We start from the raw sequence: 19,518 nt of genomic DNA, 5'->3' as shown, positions 1-19,518 counted from the left end.
CAAATGTACAGTATATTGTTAGGCTTCTCAGTCATTTCTGAAAAGGAGTAAAAAAAAAAAAAAAAAAAAACTAAATTGAATCGCAGTATTTACTTTCTGAATCTCTTTACCTAAAATCAATCGAATATTCCTAACACTGTTCTGTAGTACAAAAAAGAAACACGATTACTCATCTGAATTGTTAATGCTTTAACTAGCTGTTACTACTCCGCTAAGCTTAAAGATCGACTTAAACTTCGGAGGGGGCGAAAATGCAATGCAGCTATCTACAAAAACGTTTCTGAAGTTGTTTTTGTGTGTTAAGCAGAGCCCGCTGCCTTTGCTTATTTGCACAGATCTGTCCGGTAGTGGCTCGGCTGCGCAGACCCCCGTGCACCCGCACCTAACCCCCAGCCCCACTCCCAACATCCTTCTCACGAAACGGCTCACATTCCAACCTAATGAATAGGTACCTCGCCGTCGCTCCGGTCGCTGTATCACTGCGCGCCTTCTATGCTCCGCTGTCACTCTTTATTTGCGGTTCCTCAGCACAAACCCACGCAGCTAATGCATCGTTACATCTCATATTCTGCTGTTTCTAGGGGGGGAAATTACATTTCGCAGCTTTTTATCTTCACGGTAGGGTGACTACTTTTTCTTAAAGGCGGCAGGATACACAGACCACAAAGCGGCTATAACAGCTCGAGCCGTGCACCGCCATCTTAGATTGATCCGTGTTGTTCCAGCGACTTCCGAGGAGAACAGCTGTGGAGTCGAGCCGCTGTTCCCCCTTGTGTTGTTTACACGGTTTTGGCTTAAACTTTGCTTACAACATCGACAGTAAGCAACTGACGGAGCAGACGGATATATCGCCGTGTTTCAGGTACGCCCCGACTGCCGGGAAACGCCGACTTGGGAGTTTTTTTTCTTTTCTCTTCTCCAGCCGTTACGGTAAACGCATCGGAGATGCCTGCCGTACCCCCCCGATTAGACACACCGCGATAATCTACACTTTTTATTTGGTTACACATTAACCAGTGAATCTGGGTGCCTTTGACAGTCGACTGGCGCTCGGTGGGGTGAGTGTGGAGAAACTCGGCCACCGTGGGCAGGACGCGGCGCTCCGTTCGCCCCGTCGGCTTACTTTTCACCAAGATCCGGCTACCGTCTCGGGCGCGGAAGCCGCGTTGCCGGCGGCACCGAACGCCGCGCTCTGAACTGGACGTCGGTCGGAGGTTAGTGGGCAGCGGAGCGAAGCTAGCGGACCGCTGAAGTTTCGTCTCAACGGCCGGACTCATTGTTCCCGTCGGGTTTGGGCTTCGACGGCCGGTTCGCCTGCTTAGGCAGTTGCCTTCTGGGTGTTTGTTGTCGCCTCACCGCATCCAGCCTCCACCCCTCTGTCCGGCCCCGAGGTGGTGGCGGCGGCGCACTGGAAGCGGAGGCCACGGCTGCGGGTCCTGGCTGTGGGGGTGGGAGGGAGAGAGAGGGAGCCTGGGGGAGGTGCGAGTGGTTTTTTGAGTTTTCCTTTCCCCCCTGAAGCCAGACTTGGGAAGTTGAGATGGAAAGGTCCGATCTGGTTCTCTGGATAGCCCATGCAGACGACTGCGTCTGTCGGAGTTTAACGTGGGATTGGTGCGACTGGCCGCAGCTCTCTCGGCTTGTGGGTCTGTAGATTTACGGGGTGTGGGACGGAATGGCTCTGCTGTCCCCCCGTCCCCCCCCCCCTTTCTGGGGTAGTGATTGCCTTCATGTCTGCATTTCCTCCCATTTTCAGGACCCTGGGTTCCCTTGATGGATTCCATCTAGGTGTCCGCTGGTTTATGTGGTTTTAAGAACATTGTGTCGAGTCTGTTTCACATGCCCAACTCTGCTTGGCTCCTACCCCAAGCTGGGTGGTGTTTCTAAGGGTAAGGCTAGGGTTCGGGTCACGGTCGTACATTTAACTGTTTCCGCTTATCCGGCCGCCTCGGCACTCGCTTTCCTTTTCCCCCCCTGGACTAATCTAGCCGGCGCCGGCTTGGTGATAAGCCTAACTTTGCAGTTAATCAGTGTTACTGGTTTGCATATATAGCTACACCATGCCCAAGGTAAACAAGCGCAAGTTTCTCTCTGATTTCCTCACCGGCGTCTGCGTGGGCGTGCTTGTGTTTTTCGTCTTACTGCGTTAGTTTCACTCGCTGTTTGACCAGTTTAACCAGGGATCGTTTAACCAGGTGCAGCTTAAGCCTCAGGAAATGGGAGCAGCTGCTTGGAAAAATCTGCATTTTTGTAGCGCTTATCTCAACATGCTTGCATTGCCAGGAGTGGAAATAATTGAGTTTTTTGTAGCTGTTTCTTGTGCTGTAATGTGAGCCTGGGTTTGCGGTCATAAACGTAGAATAACACTGACATAAATGTTAAACCAACCACAACCATGACTATGCTTTGGACATAAATGGCTCCCAGCATCACTTCTGAAGGTTGCTCTAGTGCATGTAACCTTTGTTACCAATATTCACAGCTCTGTAGTGTTTCTTTCCTCTATGCTATGAATCTTCTGGAATAAATGTATGTGTTTATGAATTTGTTGCAATAAAGCTCACTGTTGGGTGTGTGTGAGAACTTCATCAGTGCTTTTAGTCTTCTCCTGGCGGACCGGAATCTGGTGGGGCACCTTGCTGTTAGACTGAGCTCCCAGTTTTTGGTGTGCTGTGTTTTCTGTGGGACTGAGCTGAGTACTGTATCGCAATGTGAGAATTGTTGGTTAGCTAGATTACTTGTCCGATTTAAGGTACCCCAGGTTCAATGAACTTTCTTCGTTCACTTGCATTTAACCCAGACTACCTTAAATCCGACAAGTTATCTGACAAATCAGTTTGTGATACAGGCCTCAGATCTGCATGACAAACTTTAATCCCTGAGAGGAAAATGTGAAATGCAACATGAGTTTTGGTGAGGCAACCCTTTTAAGTGTACTGTTCTCACTGGGATCATTAAGCGTAACAGTAGATGATAATCTGTTGCGTGATTGTCCAGTCTGTTCTGCCTTTATGAAGATCTCCCGGTCCGGTGATTGTGTTGTGCGTTAGGTGCTGCAAATGCAGCCTGGCTTACCAGATGCAGTATAATTGTAATTTAATTACTCGTTGATATGCCAGTGGGACTTATCAGTCTGTACAGTCCCAAAACCAGGTGGTTTTCATACTGACCTTTCACCCTCTCTGCTAGTTGGCTGCCCTTATGCCTTGTTCTTGTTACTGGTATATGGTGTTGGACGTGAAATGTGTGGCTACAGGCTTTTGCTGCCTTGGTGTGACTGCACTCCCACCCCTCCCTCTTGGGACTAGACCGTGGAGATGAGTGTCTGACAGGCTAATAATCTTCTACTTTTGCTTCTGCTATTAGGTTTCATTTGGCTTTTGAACACTGCTCATCTCAGGGATGTAATTCTTAACTTGCCATTTGGGCTAGTTTGATGTCAGGGTCTCCGATTTTGGGTGCGGGAGACTAAGAGGGAATTGGTGCTATGTGATCAGCATCCTGCTCCTTTTGTGATGCGGAATGGAAGCAGCCACTGAGTATATTTGGGTATTTGGATCCCCACACACTGAATTTAACCCAGAAATGGTCTCCTGGTTTGGATCTATTCTGAAAAAATGCCTATGAGGGCAAATGACCGCCAATTAAACTGCAATTCAAAAAATGTTCTAGTATACAATGGATAGCAGGCATCTATTCTAGATATGCTTCATCTGTTTAAATTAAACTGGACTTTGTAGATCTGAACTTGGGTAGCAGTACATTCTGGCTACCAAAGCTAGTGGAAGAGCTATGAAATATTTATGCAGTGTCTGGGAAAGTGATGTGCCGCGCTGTGCCAATTGCTTAGAGTCAGGCTGTAGAGCATAATTGGGCACTGACTCAGTGTGTACATTCGTTTCCACCGTCGCACAGTCCTGTCAGAATCGCCTTGCTCAGTACGCTGACATTGTAGCTGCAAGCACCAAATATTTCCCTGGAACTCACTGTTTTGCAGTCGCGCTGCCAGGGTCTCGTCACGCATTTCTGGGATCCGCTTACAAAAAAAAAAGTGAGATTGTTGTGCGGCGCAGTTAAATTGGCAGAAGCAGATCAGCTGTAAGGTCCCAATCTGCTCTAAGGGGCTCTGTGATTAAGTTCCACTCTGGACGCAGCTACCACTTGCTGTTTAGCTTTGGTCTGGGGTGCTGAAGAATGCAGCTCCATTGATTTGGGCGTCTCTGAAGGCAGACAGTGTCAGTATCACTCTGACTGTGGGAAGCTTCAGCCTCTCTCTCGGTGCATTTATTGAACATTTACTTTAAGGTCAGTCATCTGCATTTTTATTAGTGTAGAATATACTCTGTTTTCAAGGTCTTCTTTCTGCCATTTATGTTTTCATGAGTGTGGTCATTGCGCATGATCTAAAAAGCACCCCCAATTGATTGTGGCTTTTCCTGAAACCGCCTTTTCAAATCTGTGTGTTGGGTGTATGCTGTTTGCCGCCTTGGCACATCTGTGTATCGATCGAAGCCTCATCGCTTTCCTAGCTCTCTTCGCTTGCTGAATCCTCAGGGTGGTGTGTTCGTGGGGATAATGTCCATGTCTTTTGGAAGACCTCTGCGTCGCTCATGCTTCCTCGGTCCTGTGATTGGCTTCACGTTGTCAGCTAACGTTTCTGTAGTTATGCTTAATAGGTCATGTGTGAGTGAACTCTTGTGGAGCGGCTTGGGGCCCCGAGCTAACGTCAAGCCTTTAGGAGAACCGGATTGCAGTTCCCAGCTCAAGAGTGCAGCTAACAGAAAGGTGTCCACTGTTAGCATTCGTGCACTGACAGCCTGTCCATGTGCTATTAGTCCTTATGCAGTTTTATCAGGGCCCTGCTGGAGTGTGGTGTCCTTCACTCTTACCTGCTGTGGCAGATTCTCCATTACGGGACCATTTTGGGCTCCATTGTGGGCTCCAGGCTTTTCCATTGTAATTGAATGCTCTGTTGACAAAAAACATGAATCTGTAATATGGTCATAAGTGGCTGGGTATCCTGGGCTTTCTCAGGATGGGGACAGCTGGGAGGTGTTCCGTAGCCACAGGGGGTGCACAGTACTTGCGCTCTGTGTGGCCAACATGAGCAAAACTGCCGGCCGCACTTTTTTTCCCTTCCCTACCCCCACTCTTGGCAGTGGTCCACGCAAGCCAAGGGAAATATTTGAAAAGGTTCATTTTCACCATGTCGGGATTTAAGAAATGGATACTGTGAACACATTCAAAATTTTGCCTCCTGTTGGTGATAAAATGATGGGCTTAACAGGGATTATTGAGGTAATCGCAGGCTAGCACTGTCTGAAGGTTATGATCTTGGAGTGTTGGGTATGTAAGGCTTAAATGTCTCCCTGGCGCAAAGTGGCACATCTCTGTGGTTTGCTTGGTGACATGCTGTAGGTGGCAGGCCTTGTATTACACAGGAACATCCCAGAGACATCTGCCCAGGATCAAGTCACATGACTTAAATATGTCATGTGCAACAGCCAAATTGCTTAAACATTTCATAATATCCGACTGGGGGTTTCCCATATTCATATCCGTATTTGAAGCTCTCGAGTTCCATTTGTAGACTTTTGAAGTCCTTATTTCTGTCGGTTTCGTTTAAGTAGCTCTTTACTTCTTGGAGTTGATGCACCCATGTGGTAACAGGCCAGTGTTACCCATGTGACCTTGGAATGGTTTTGCAGTGAAGCCAGGTTCCATTGAAATGAGACGTTTACTTGGTAGCGTATTGTTAGGACATCATGACGCTCATACCAGTGTACCTTGATGGGCTGATGGCTCCTTGCTCCATTTGGGTAGTGGAGACCTGAGGTTCTGTAGAAATAATCTGTGTATTTAGTGCTCTCTGCATAGAGATCCTAAAGCAGGCTGATAAAGCCTGTGGTTTAGCCTGTTATATAATCATAAGGGGAGGGGGGTTACATAAGCAAACATTGGCTTTTTGGCTGATAAATTCTGTGACCCATTTTTTTGTTTTGATAAATTAAAGTGGATCTTTCAGATGACAGGGCATGTGGTAACAAACCTTGTCTGGTTTTGTGACGGTTTGACTGAGGCTGCTAATTTTACTTGCTGCTGTGCTGCCATCCTTCCCTGAATAAGCTTGACCCTTTACAAAATGGCTTGGTGGATTTTAAACCAGAGAACAGGACTTGTGAACATTGCGCTTTGCTGGGATTGTAGCATAAAGGAGAGGGGAGAGCTGAGCCGAGTGCCACCATCTTCGTCTTAAGGATGGGCAAACTGGAGGCCTGCTAGTATAAATGCTCCATGTTTAGTGACTGATTTCTGCTAGCTAATTGGAGCTTTCCTGTCTCGCTCACTCTGTTGAACATAAAGTGTTTGTGTAGTGAATGTAGTGGCAGTGCTGCTGCGGAGAACGTTACAGCTGTGTAATTATACCAGATTTATTTCTAACTGTGAATGCAGCTGTATGCCAGTGATCTCTAGGTAATAGCTTGGCTCCTGAATCTGTCAGCGATTTTTCAGCTCATCCTGCTGTCGTACTGCTTTTTTTTTTAATGTGTGGTCAATTGGCAGAGTGGTAATTTAGTCTGGTCTATCCTGAGCTAATGCAGTGTTGTCATCATTTTAATTCACGCAAACAGTTCAAATTATAACTGAAATCTGTCTCTCTTGCAGATTAGGACGCTGTGTAGGCTGAGGGTTTTGAAAGGAACATGGCTGCCCAGCGTAAGTGTCTCCATGTGACTGGTCCTGCATCCAGATGTTACTCTAATTTGATTTCTGCTTAATCAGTGGGTGTCTAAATGGGATTTATAATGATGACCCCCCCCCCCTTTGGATGGTAGGTTTGACATCCTCTGTTTAAATGGTCAGAGGGTGGTCTGTGCCGCTGTAGCTGGTACAACTGGCTCTGTGCCCATCCATAACATTGATAGGAAAATGCTCGCTGTGCCAAGTGCCATCCGCCCGTAAGTGAATGATTGTGCCCTTTACCAGCTGACCTGATGGAGCTCGACATGGCCATGGAGCCGGACCGCAAGGCCGCAGTCAGCCACTGGCAGCAGCAGTCGTACCTGGACTCTGGCATCCACTCTGGGGCCACGACCACAGCGCCATCCCTCAGCGGCAAGGGCAACCCCGAGGAGGATGATATGGACAACCCTGGGCTGTACGAGTGGGAGCAGGGCTTCCCCCAACCCTTTACCCAGGACCAGGTGGCAGGTATGCCTCCCAGCCACCCCCCTGCTGCCCATGACCTTATTTTCCTCGGTTTTCTTTGGCCCCCGAGATGCTTCACCCTGACTTCTGCTATGCTACCTTCCAGACATCGACGGGCAGTACGCCATGACCCGGGCCCAGAGGGTCCGGGCCGCCATGTTCCCCGAGACCCTGGATGAGGGCATGCAGATCCCGTCCACGCAGTTTGACAGCGCCCATCCCACCAACGTGCAACGTCTGGCTGAGCCCTCGCAGATGCTCAAGCATGCCGTGGTCAACCTGATCAACTACCAGGATGATGCTGAGCTGGCCACCCGCGCCATCCCCGAGCTCACCAAGCTGCTCAATGATGAGGACCAGGTCTGCGGCCCCACCCTTGTGTCCAGCGTCCTTGTGCCCTGTCCGAATCCCCCCCCCTCTGAGCCTCTGCTCTTGCCCATCTCAGGTGGTGGTGAACAAGGCAGCCGTGATGGTGCACCAGCTCTCCAAGAAGGAAGCGTCCCGGCACGCCATCATGCGCTCGCCCCAGATGGTGTCGGCCATCGTACGCACCATGCAGAACACGGGCGACGTGGAAACAGCGCGCTGCACGGCCGGCTCCCTGCACAACCTCTCCCACCACCGGGAGGGCCTGCTTGCCATCTTCAAGTCTGGTGGCATCCCTGCCCTCGTCAAGATGCTGGGGTGAGGGGGGGGGGGTTCTCTGGTGCTCGTCCCTCCCATCGGTGGAGTGTCTCTACATCCACATTAACAGGGATTTTGCGGGGGGATTCAGGTCGAGGCTCTGGGGTGACTTCCTGAAAAAGTGGCAGGGGAGGAACGTGTCCGCATCCGTTAACGAGACTGCCTCTCTTGCAGATCCCCAGTGGACTCGGTTCTGTTTTACGCCATCACAACACTCCACAATCTGCTGCTGCACCAGGAGGGGGCCAAGATGGCTGTGCGCCTGGCCGGGGGCTTGCAGAAGATGGTGGCTTTGCTCAGTAAGACCAACGTGAAGTTCCTCGCCATCACGACGGACTGCCTTCAGATCTTGGCATATGGCAACCAAGAAAGCAAGGTAAGGGTCCTGTCCTTGGTGTGTGGGTGTCCCGTCCCCCCCCCCGGCAAAAATAACAATTCTGATGCCTGTATATTTCTTACCCTCAGCTCATCATCTTGGCCAGTGGTGGCCCTCAGGCCTTGGTCAACATCATGAGGACCTACACATATGAGAAGCTTTTATGGACCACCAGCAGAGTGCTCAAAGTGCTGTCGGTCTGCTCCAGCAACAAGCCTGCCATCGTCGAGGCTGGTAAATGCTGTGCCTATGGAGAACCCTTTGAACCTTCCTCCTTTCTACAGAGCTTTGGATTAAGGCTTAATTTTCGAATTTCAGGAGGTATGCAGGCCTTAGGGCTTCACCTGACTGACCCTAGTCAGCGTCTGGTCCAGAACTGCCTGTGGACCCTCAGAAACCTGTCAGATGCAGCCACCAAGCAGGTATGAAGTCCTGGTATGAAATGGGCTCTGTGAGCATGTCCTCGCCACATCAGCGAGTCTGTCGCCCCCCCCATGTCCTCCTGTGGCTGACTGCTCTGTCCCGTCCCCTCACAGGAGGGCATGGAGGGTCTGCTGGGGACGCTGGTGCAGCTCCTGGGCTCCGACGACATCAATGTGGTGACGTGTGCGGCCGGCATCCTCTCCAACCTCACCTGCAACAACTACAAGAACAAGATGATGGTGTGTCAGGTGGGAGGCATCGAGGCGCTGGTGCGCACCGTGCTCCGCGCCGGAGACCGCGAGGACATCACCGAGCCCGCCGTATGCGCCCTGCGCCACCTCACCAGCCGCCACCAGGACGCTGAGATGGCCCAGAACGCCGTGCGGCTCCACTACGGCCTGCCGGTAGTGGTGAAGCTGCTGCACCCGCCCTCACACTGGCCCCTCATCAAGGTACCTCGGCTCGGGGCGTCAGGGGCAGTGGGGGTCCCCTGTGACACGATCGGCCCCCTGTAACGCAGTCCCCTTCCTTCCCAGGCGACTGTGGGGCTGATCCGGAACCTGGCGCTGTGCCCTGCCAACCACGCGCCCCTCCGGGAGCAGGGCGCCATCCCCAGGCTGGTGCAGCTGCTGGTGCGGGCGCACCAGGACACGCAGAGACGCACCTCCATGGGCGGCACGCAGCAGCAGTTTGTGGTGAGTGCAGCTCATCTCACTGTGGGTGGGTGGGGGACTCCCCTCGAGCCGCCCCGCTGACCCATGCCGTTAAATGCAGGAGGGGGTCCGCATGGAGGAGATTGTGGAAGGCTGCACTGGTGCCCTGCACATCCTGGCCAGAGATGTTCACAACAGAATCGTCATCCGGGGACTCAACACCATCCCACTCTTCGTGCAGGTAGGCCCAGGGCAGCGCAGTGCGGGGCTGGGGTCTCTGGTGGCCTGTAAGCCCCACCCCTCATGATCGGCCCCTCCTCCCACAGCTCCTGTACTCTCCAATCGAGAACATCCAGCGTGTGGCGGCCGGCGTGCTCTGCGAGCTGGCTCAGGACAAGGAGGCGGCAGAGGCCATCGAGGCTGAGGGGGCCACCGCCCCCCTGACGGAGCTGCTGCACTCCAGAAACGAGGGCGTGGGTGAGTGTGGGGGCCCTCGGCCACCTGGGGGTGGGGGTGCTGAGCACGGGACGTGCCTGACGGCCACATGACCTCCCCCTGCTGCCCGCAGCCACGTACGCGGCGGCCGTGCTCTTCCGCATGTCGGAGGATAAGCCCCAGGACTACAAGAAGCGGCTGTCAGTGGAGCTCACCAGCTCCCTCTTCAGGACGGAGCCCATGCCCTGGAATGAGGTGAGTCTGTCCTGGGGGCCAGTGGCAGCTTCCTGCAGGCTGTGTGATGCTGCTCTGTGGAATAACGTCCCCTCACAGTGTTTGGTAGCCCTGAGCCTAAACGTAGCTTTTTACTGGGCTGTAGGGAGTTACATTTTGTCCATGTATCCTGTATAAGTTCATTTACATTTTAAAGAGCTTCCTAAAACGATCGGGATGTGACAGGGGAGGATGCGGGGGTCTCCGTGGTGCTCTGAGCTGCAGGTTACCTTGGCAACTCTTGGCTGTCCTCCCTGATCAGTGGCCTCTGTCTGTCTTCCCTCCTCCAGACGGGAGATCTTGGCCTGGACATGAGTGCCCAGGGAGAGCCCCTCGGCTATCGCTCGGACGGTATGTCAGCATCCGGTGACTGTTATTAATCCACTGCAGTGCCTGTGTGTGGGGGGGAGGGGGGGATCTTTTGCCAGTCCCCTCTGCCCAGGTTGACTTCACTCACTATCTAGATTGCTAGCCTGCAGGCACGGCGCGGACAGGGACGTCTACGCCTCACGGTGTGCCGCTTGTCTAAATGCCTCTAACAGCGTGTGCTCCCCCCACCCCCACCCCCCCGGCCCGCCTGCAGACCCGAGCTACCGCTCGTTCCACTCGGCCGGCTTCGGGCAGGACCCCCTGGGGATGGAGCCCATGATGGAGCATGACCTCCATCACCCCGGTGCCGACTACGCGGTCGATGGCCTGCCAGACCTGGGCCACACCCAGGACCTGATTGACGGGCTGCCCCCAGGCGACAGCAATCAGCTGGCCTGGTTTGATACTGATCTGTAAATAAATAACCTTTTTAGGTAAGGCTTAAACACGAGCCACAGGTATACTGGTGTATTTGCTGCATGCCAGTGTGGAGTGTAACTAATCCGTGTGGAGTGTGGAATGCCCCTTCTGCCGTGCTTCCCCCAGTGACGTGTGCCCCCCCCTCTTTCCACAGCCGTATCGTCTGAATAAACTGCATCGTGACTTGGCCTGTAGAGTTGCTGAGCGGTCTTGTGAGGAGAGGTGGGCTCATGTCTCAAAGTGCCTGACGCTAACCAACGCCGAGTTTCCTATGGGAACAAGCCGGAGAAACGTTTTGTTCTGGTCCTTGCTGGTCGGAGTTTAAACTGCGGTGGATTATTATTATTTTTTTTGAGTGGAAGAGTGTGCCAGAGATGGATCTCAAGATGGAATTTCAACATCTAGCCTTGCCTGTCTTTTTTACATTTTATTTTTTTAATGATTCTTCTGTCACTTGTAATGGTTCTGATCTAGCTTGCTTTAAAACCATTTTTTGCAGCAATTTTTATTCCTTTTAACGTCTCGTAGTATTAAGTTATAGTGGTAATGTTCCATCAGTTTCTAAATTTTATCAGTTCATGGTGTAGAACACTAATCAAAAGAATTGTATTCTGAATAAAGTGTTATATTGTGTAGCTTTTGTATAAAACCAGGAATTGAAAATGGTCCAAATATTTTAAAAGCTGAAATTGAAAAACCTTCTGGTGTCAGTCTTGGAGTCCATTTGAGTTGGGGCCAAAAGAACTGATCCTCTTTTTGGCCTTTGAAGGTAGTTTAAAGATCCCTTAAGTTGTAGCCTGCTGTGCTTATTGGAAACATGGCTGAACAATAAAACGGACTTATTTCAGCTTGGTGCAGTTTCTTTGCCGCATTTGTGTGGAGATGTACTGTGGGGTCAGTCTGGTGGATCCTATGTGGGGCTTTTGATGACTCCAGCCACTGAAACATGGGCTGAAAATACACACCATAAACCTAAAGATGATCTGCTCTGCGCCCACTTACAGCATGGCTGTGAGGAGTGTGTATTCCAAATGACCTCTGAGTTAATGTGCTGAAAGCGACATCAACATTTCCATTTAATCTTCTTGTTTCATGTATGAATCTTAGAGGAAGTATTTGCAGGTTTTTGATCTCTGGGGGAAATTGTATGAAATAAACAAATGACAAATTATGACACAAGAACCACTTAGTATAAGTATGTGAGCATTAAATGTATAGCCAGATAAAAACCAGATGCCCCTGAAATCACATGCTGCTTGAAGATTTCAGTATCTCCGTGGCCAAGGAAGTCACAGAGGTGTCCACCAGAGACCTGCAAGAACAACAGTCCCATCACTAAACATGTCCGTCTGGCTCAAGTAGGAATTGTTTAAAAATGGGGGATTTATCCATAGATATGAATAACGAAGCATTTCTCAGTATTAAAGGCTCAGCTACTGTTTGTACGGAAGCAGCCAGTCTGTACAAATGGGTAACAGGTGTAACGTGATGTTTCAGACCACAGTGACACGGGCCGCCTCTATGATACAAATAGGTGTCGCAGACAAGGTACTATTTCAATGACTCAGCATTCGATATTTCAATGTAAAATAAGTGAGTCACAACATGAAAACGTAAATATTACAAAAAAAGACATCGAATTGGAAATTTCCTAACCTGAAGCACACTTGTCACTAAAGGAAACTAAATAAATACCATTCTTTGATGTTCACACCTACTCCAACAGTGAGAATAATTAATTTCCTCTGTGGCTGGAAGTATTTTTTAATAGAAATACTCTTTGCAAGCCTTTCTTTAGTCTTGTGGAAAGGAATTTAACAGCAGCGTTGGCAGCGACACAAATGCACTTGAAGGTCTTCCAGAGCTGCCTTCTCTTACAGGCCCCTGCAGGCACATTCAAAGGGGTCACTTTCTTGCTTTAGACAGATGTGGGGGGGGGGGGGGGGGATATGGGCAGCTCAACAATGCACCAGTATATGTGTATAGGGAGTGAGAGCTGGAGGAATCTTTCATCACAAAAGGCTGACTTGGCCTCGTGCAACCGGCACGGATCAAAGAACCACAGCAACAAAAGGAAGGTCGGGGCCTGATGCGGTGGGGTGGGGGGTGGGGATGTCAGTCACCGCAGGGCTGGAGAGCTGCTGGGAAGGGGGGGGGGGGGGTGGCTGGTGACTGAACTTCGCCCCCCTGGGGGAGCTCACCTGGTGGACTGAGCTAGTCTCTGCAGTTCCTGCAGCAGTCGGCTCCCTCCCAGCAGACGGCGGCCGGACCCGTCCGTGCAGGTGATCTGCGGGGGAATCACACGCCACATGTTCAAACCCCTCCCCCCATCAAAGGGATAAGAGCATCCGACAAGAGAAGATGTGTGAAGAAATTGGGCGAGATGCCAGGTACAGTTAATGGGGGAGCAGCGGAGCGTGTGAACAGACATGGTGTCCCCAAGGCCTTGGTGACGCTGGACCAGCTGCATATCCCGCCACGTCAGCGGGCTGTGGCGCCCGGCTCGCCACACCGAGGAACAGAAGCTCCGTGCGGATGTCAGGAGAGCGCTGGAGCTCTGTATTGCGGGGGGGGGGTGACCCACACGTCCTCACCCGCTCTCTGTCTGTGTCTCTCCCAGAAACGCTGCGAGGCTTTCAAGTTGCCCTCTCTGATCTGCGCCTTTGTATAAAGCCCACGCTGCAGACGCGAGGCTGAACTCGTGACGGCGGAAACTGTGTCTCGCTCATACCACAGCACAGCCACGCTTCACACAAGCACAAAGCCCAAGGCTGAGATGCCGCTGTCCTGCGTCTGAATGCCCGCAATCTGGGCCTTGGTGACACGCGCCTTTTAACGGTAGCACTTTCAAGATGTCCTTCTGTAACAGACAGCTGATCTGATTTTATTATCTGCAACTACCTGTAGCTTTTACATTTCTACAGCTACTGCAAGGTTTATGTAAAGCATAAGCTTATGATAAAGTGCACACTGCTACACGCTGGGTGTAATTATGTTGTCAAAAATAAGGATTAAATATAGTTTATGCATTGAGAGTGTGAAGTGACATGAGACAAATTCGTTTATAATTAATCATGTTAAAAGTAGCACCTTTCTGTCAAGAAAATCAGACAATACCAAAAATCTCAGGAAAAAACAGACTAATAAAAGGATTTTATTGTGTACATTTCAGTGTAGCATCCTTTCAAATATATCCTTAAAATAATCCTGATTAACTCGCAGATGGGCAGTAGCAGAGATACATTAAATCACTTTTTCCAGGGAAGCTGTGAAATGTGACAATTTTCCTGCGCTTAATGCAATTTTAAGACAAGCTGTCTGGCAAGTAATTACTTGGCCAAGTTTATAAATGTGCTAATGGATTTTAACGTCGCTACAATGACATCGCCGCCCCCCCCCCCCCGCTCAGCCGCAGGGCTGCTTGGCCGTTACCAGGCAACAGAGTCACGCACCTCAGACGGCTGTTTATCTAATTATTCCCGCAAAATAAGGAATGTCCAACTTTCATAAAGAGGATGACAGTGGCGACCTGGACCATGTACAGTGGGTGAGGCAGAGGGTACTCCGGCCGGCCGGTCGGTCTCAGTGGACGCAGTGAGACGGAACAGCTGGTGCCTGATGACATTATTCATCGAGGCTAAACGGTTTAAAGCTGTTTAAAGGCATCATCATGACAAGAGAGCCCTTCTGACATCACGCGCCATTAACTCCCACCCGGAGAATAATTCTCTCGTGTGCGGCCCGCAGACCCAGCATGCGGCTTGTGGTCCATGAAGATGACTAACGAGGACGCGCGTGATTAAGTGTGTCAGTCCTGTGGATAACACAATCCCTTACAGACACGACAGGTATCAACGGTGATTGTGATGAAGTATACGTGTATAGCTTTTCTCCGTTATATAATTTGTGACCCTGCCTCCTCTATGATAAACAAAAACACAGGACTTATCGTTAAAACGTCCTTTAACTACATATATCAATGATAATGACGACGACATGACAACTGTTTAAAATTCTTTAAAACATGTTTGAAAGACTGATCAGTCTGATTACAACTGAGACTCTTTTCAAACCAGCCACAAATGGAGTGTCCTACTCACAAGGTCACTCTCTCATATCACCAGAAATGTTCCCGGCGTCTCCGTGTCTTTTGCCCCCATTAATTCCTGCAACATCTTGCCTGGTGTTTCTTTGAGGCTGGTTTCATTACCAGCTAACACCTCAGAAACGTGCAGAAACGGCAGATGATGATCAGCACTCAGAGAGACATTTCAGGCTCCCTGAGGCCCTGAGGATAAACCTGATTGGCACTCAAAGAGACATTTCAGGCTCCCAGAGGCTCCGGGATGCTGCGGATGAACCTGTGGCACTCAAAGAGACATTTCAGGCTCCCAGAGGCTCTGAGGTCCTGAGAATGGACCTAATTTGGCACTCAGAGAGATGTGCATTTCAGGTTCCCAGTTAAAGCATTACTTAAAGACCTTACGGAAACGATATATCATACTGCGTAGATGAGAAGGCTGTGAAATCCATTTATAAAGGAGAACATCCAAATGTTTTCAGAAAAAACAAGTTGCATCAGAAGCCTGACACCATCTGTGATGCTCTGTGTGAAATGAAAGCAGGAAGATCCTCTATTTCTCTCTCCTCACCTCAGGATGATCTTTCCCCTTGTGGGATCCAATAACTACACAAAGAGCCCTAAAACCAAATTTCTGGATTTAACATATATTAACCTTATTAGACACGAATCTATTGGTCCGGATGATATTTCACTGTGAAACTCCCTGCTCTCTGCATAAGCCGCTACTTTCCTCATACTTCCAAACTTACAAACTCTCACTCTGCAGTGCCCTGTAGGAGGTTTAACAGCTGATGTGTCCTGAGACCTTCCTGAAAAAAGGTCAGTGGAAAAAAAAGAGAGAGCATAAAACCAGGCATTTCCTGGTGGGTTTAAAATAAATCTTAAGGAAACGGCTGTCACTCAGGATTCCAAGTCTTATATAAAAAAGGTTTAAAGGTTTACTTGCTAAAATTAAGGGCATTAGTTTGAATTAAATTATAATTCTACACTGTATTTTTCAGTCACCAAAGCAAGAGTAATTAACAGTGCACAGCAGCCGTGTGAAATGGTGATATGACTCATACAGAAAGGTTACAGGGAAAGTTCAGCTGAAGATGGAGATGGTCCATCAGACCGCGGAGAGAGAGTGAAGACAGGGGTTTCTGAAAGCTGTGAGGCTGGGGGGGTGTTTTGGGCTTTAATCTTCTGTGGAGCGTGCAGACGGGGGCAGCAATTGGCAGTCTGGCCACATCAGCACCACAGCTCATTTCATAAGATGAGCCTCAGAATACACTGCATCATAAACAGCCCCCACCCCCCTCCGTGTTGCTACATGGGCACCCCCCCCAAACTGATGCCGTGCTCGAAACTGTGGTCTGCTTAGAACAAGCCGCATCGCCGCGATCCACAACCCGGCACAGGGCATCTCCGTCAGCTGTGATGGAATCTGGACTTTAATTACTAAACACCAGTACTGAAACACAGGTACCATTTCAGTTATTTTACACATGTATCCAGTGAAAATGGGCTCATGAAACCCCCCAGGACAAAATGAAACAAACTCTGAAAGTCAAACTGAAATTATCCTGGAATAATGTCACAACCATGCTGGAATCGAGTCACAGTTCCTGAGCTCAACAAGTAAACACTCCCATCCAAATTAATTTCCCCAGCATCTCAACATGGAGCAGAACATATGGGTGAGTCAGCAAATGAAGGAGCTTATTTCTGCTGCCGATATCTGTCTGCATACATTTGATTTGCAAGGCAAATTCGGAACAAACGTGCTGCACGTGACAGACTCCAGTAGCATGGAAACAAACTCTGTCAGGATCTCATGCATTCAAATGTTCTTCCCAGTTTTCCACACAAACATAGATGGAAAATATCTATATGTGTGTCATTAATCAGTGATATTCATGCTGATTAGGAGAGTGATGCTCATGTTTCATGAATGATATCCTGACCAGCAGGGTTTCCGAGCCTCACTGTTGTGGCTGGATGGACGTTTGACCCTCGTCGCCGTTCTGCTATTCTGTCCACCTCAGATGGCTGCCGCTCAGCATGTACTCTACCTCTGTCTGCTGGAACGCAATACTGACGCATCTGATTTGGCTCAGCTTTGCATCCTTTCGAAGTGAACAGCAGCACAGCACACAAGTCTCAGGGTCATGCCGATGAGGACGTATGATGTCATCAATATTATATAACAATACGGTTTTGTGGGAGGAAACTCACACACGCATATGGGGAAATGGGGAACGTCAAAGTGTGCATGAGTGTGAGAGAGTGTCCTACACGCATTGGGTCCAAGCCCCTTGCGACCATAGAGTTCAGAATCAGGTATGGAAAATGGATGGATGGATGGAGGGACAGTTGGATGGATGAACGGATGGATGGATAAGTTTCCTAAATTCCCTCATAACATCCTCAGATTAGACAATAGATACACATCTAAGTTCGGCAATTCAAGTAAGAGAATAAAAAAAATCAGATTACCCAGGATCTCCAGCCTGGCTGAGAGCAAGCGAATGCAGATCTTAAGGCAGATCTGTGTCCGCGATAACATGTGGCACCTGACACATGGAGGCGTGTCTATGTCCCCCACCCCGTCAAACACCGATCGGCAGAGCCGACTCCGCCCATCCAGCCGACTGCCAGACCGAGATGGAGTTTAGAGAAGAAATCACAGCTAAAGCCTGCAGCACATGACAGGGGAGTAGAAAGGGTCCCGCAGAGAGGAGATACTCCAGGAAACAGCCCCCAAAAACACTTGTGCCCTGTACCACAGTGGAAACAAGACTCTTCAGAAAATCCTTGCATGCAGCAGCTGCCATGCGATGCGGCTGCCAGGCTGTCCGTCCCGTTTCAGCCTTCCGTCCGAGTGCAGTGAGTCTCATTACGATGCCACACAGAGGGCACCCCCCTGGTGTCGGCCAATTTCTCACCCAGCGCTGTCTCCTGTACGATAAGCGGCCTAGCGCTGATTCAGACCCCAGGCGGGCGAGGCGGTTAGCGGACACTGAAAGGAAAACTAATTAAGAACAACAGCGGCGTTAGTGCTGGCTGTGTCTCGGGGTGGGGACAACGACAGGGCACTAATTTCTGTTACCTCCTTGGTGAAAGTGCCTTTGTGATGTTTACGGTGGCACTACACAGCATAATGAGATCACCTCTCATTGGGCATGTTCTATATGGAGAAGTATCGTTATTTGACAGATCATTGGTGACAGGTGCTGATGAGAGAATAGGAAAAAAAACATACACTACCAGGTACAGAGCTGTGGTCTGCAGCAGGATGAGCACCTTGGACTTATCAATCTGGGGTCGATCAATATGTTTATAACAGCCACACCTGGCTCATTGGGGTAATGGTGTTTCGACAGGTACGCATACAGCGTTTATGACATTGCAAGCTCTCTCTCTCTCTCTCTCTCTCTCTCACACACACACACACACACACACACACACACACAGTTGTGTAATCATATCTTTTTGGCGACCGCTTATTCATTTCTATAGGAAAAATTCTAACCCTAACTATGACAACCATAACCCCTACCCAGCCATAACCACAAGTAACCAAACAAAATACAAGTTTTTGCATTTTTAGTTTTTTCATTTTTCAGTCATGGATTTTTATAATATAGTGTTTTTCCATATGGGGACCACGAAACTAATGCCCATAAAGGTAAAAAAAAAAAAAAAACTGGTCCCCACAATGTAAGGTATACCTGGACCACACACACAGATCTCTAACACACACACTTTCCTTCCTGCATGATAACTAGAACAGAATTGACTGCTTCAGAACCCACACAATCCTGATGGAAGAAGTGCTCTTCCAATACTAAAGCCCAGATCCACAGTCAATATAAAAACAAGGCTGATTAACTGCATTACTGATTAACGCTGACTGCTGCACAGAGGGGGCAGCTTGAACTAGACAGTCTGGCGGGTGAGTGAAAAAGCAACCGCTCCATGAGCACTGACCCTTAATTACTGACGGGGCCAGAGGCAGAAGCTGCCTGTTGATGCTGTTTTGGGAGATAAAGGGGAGAGCCATGCAGCTGCTGGGGGGGACAGGAGGGAGCTGGGAGGTGGAGAGGGAGAGCAGGAGGGGGCTGGGAGGGTGGAGGAGGAGAGCAGGAGGGAGCTGGGAGGGTGGAGGAGGAGATCAGGAGGGAGCTGGGAGGGTGGAGGAGGAGAGCAGGAGGGAGCTGGGAGGGTGGAGGAGGAGAGCAGGAGGGAGCTGGGAGGGTGGAGGAGGAGAGCAGGAGGGGGCTGGGAGGGTGGAGGAGGAGAGCAGGAGGGAGCTGGGAGGGTGGAGGAGGAGAGCAGGAGGGAGCTGGGAGGGTGGAGGAGGAGAGCAGGGATAGTGATCCTAACAGACACCCACACTGTTAACCTGCTGATAGTGATGCTCATGGATATCTGAGCTGTTAACCGGGTGACAGTGATGCTGACCGATTCCTGGGCTGTTAACCTGCTGATAGTGATGCTAACAGACAGCTGCACTCACTGACGCTGCTAATGTTCCAGACAAGGCTAAGGGTCTGCCTGAAAGAGGCTGGGTGGGGGCTGTGTGCCGTCGAGGTGTAAAAATAAGTATGGGG

At 49.9% G+C, this 19,518-nt stretch overlaps 2 protein-coding genes across 9 annotated transcripts in view; one reads left to right on the top strand and one right to left on the bottom strand.

Annotated features, from left to right (window-relative positions):
* The first annotated feature begins 670 nt into the window (after window positions 1–670).
* On the top strand, window positions 671–11,686 carry LOC111840912 (catenin beta-1-like). 2 transcript variants are annotated; one of them, XM_023806267.2, is made up of 16 exons: window positions 672–862; window positions 6,664–6,714; window positions 6,985–7,209; window positions 7,313–7,566; window positions 7,652–7,890; window positions 8,065–8,266; window positions 8,356–8,500; window positions 8,585–8,688; window positions 8,803–9,141; window positions 9,226–9,384; window positions 9,464–9,583; window positions 9,669–9,819; window positions 9,911–10,032; window positions 10,341–10,401; window positions 10,634–10,853; window positions 10,994–11,686. In XM_023806267.2, the coding sequence occupies exons 2-15, from the start codon at window positions 6,702–6,704 to the stop codon at window positions 10,834–10,836; spliced, it is 2,337 nt and encodes a 778-aa protein (XP_023662035.1). In that variant the 5' UTR covers window positions 672–862; window positions 6,664–6,701; the 3' UTR covers window positions 10,837–10,853; window positions 10,994–11,686. The 2 variants fall into 2 exon arrangements, with proteins under 2 accessions (XP_023662036.1, XP_023662035.1); XM_023806268.2 differs by lacking the exon at window positions 10,634–10,853 and having other exon boundaries at window positions 671–862.
* Window positions 10,992–19,518, bottom strand: part of ulk4 (unc-51 like kinase 4) — a 63,476-nt gene continuing 54,949 nt past the window's right edge. For all 7 annotated transcript variants that reach the window (XM_072716718.1, XM_072716722.1, XM_072716717.1 and 4 more), the window contains exons 36-37: window positions 13,041–13,126; window positions 10,992–12,151 (exon numbers count right to left, since the gene is read on the bottom strand). In XM_072716718.1, the coding sequence (XP_072572819.1) occupies window positions 12,085–12,151; window positions 13,041–13,126 (153 nt within the window). In that variant the 3' untranslated portion in view covers window positions 10,992–12,084. The remainder of the gene's footprint in view (window positions 12,152–13,040; window positions 13,127–19,518) is intronic.

This window comes from Paramormyrops kingsleyae, chromosome 9 (assembly GCF_048594095.1).
Source record: "Paramormyrops kingsleyae isolate MSU_618 chromosome 9, PKINGS_0.4, whole genome shotgun sequence".
NCBI classification, from domain to species: domain Eukaryota; kingdom Metazoa; phylum Chordata; class Actinopteri; order Osteoglossiformes; family Mormyridae; genus Paramormyrops; species Paramormyrops kingsleyae.
The sequence above is the reverse complement of the archived record's forward strand: the minus strand, read 5'-3'. Positions and strand labels throughout refer to the sequence as shown.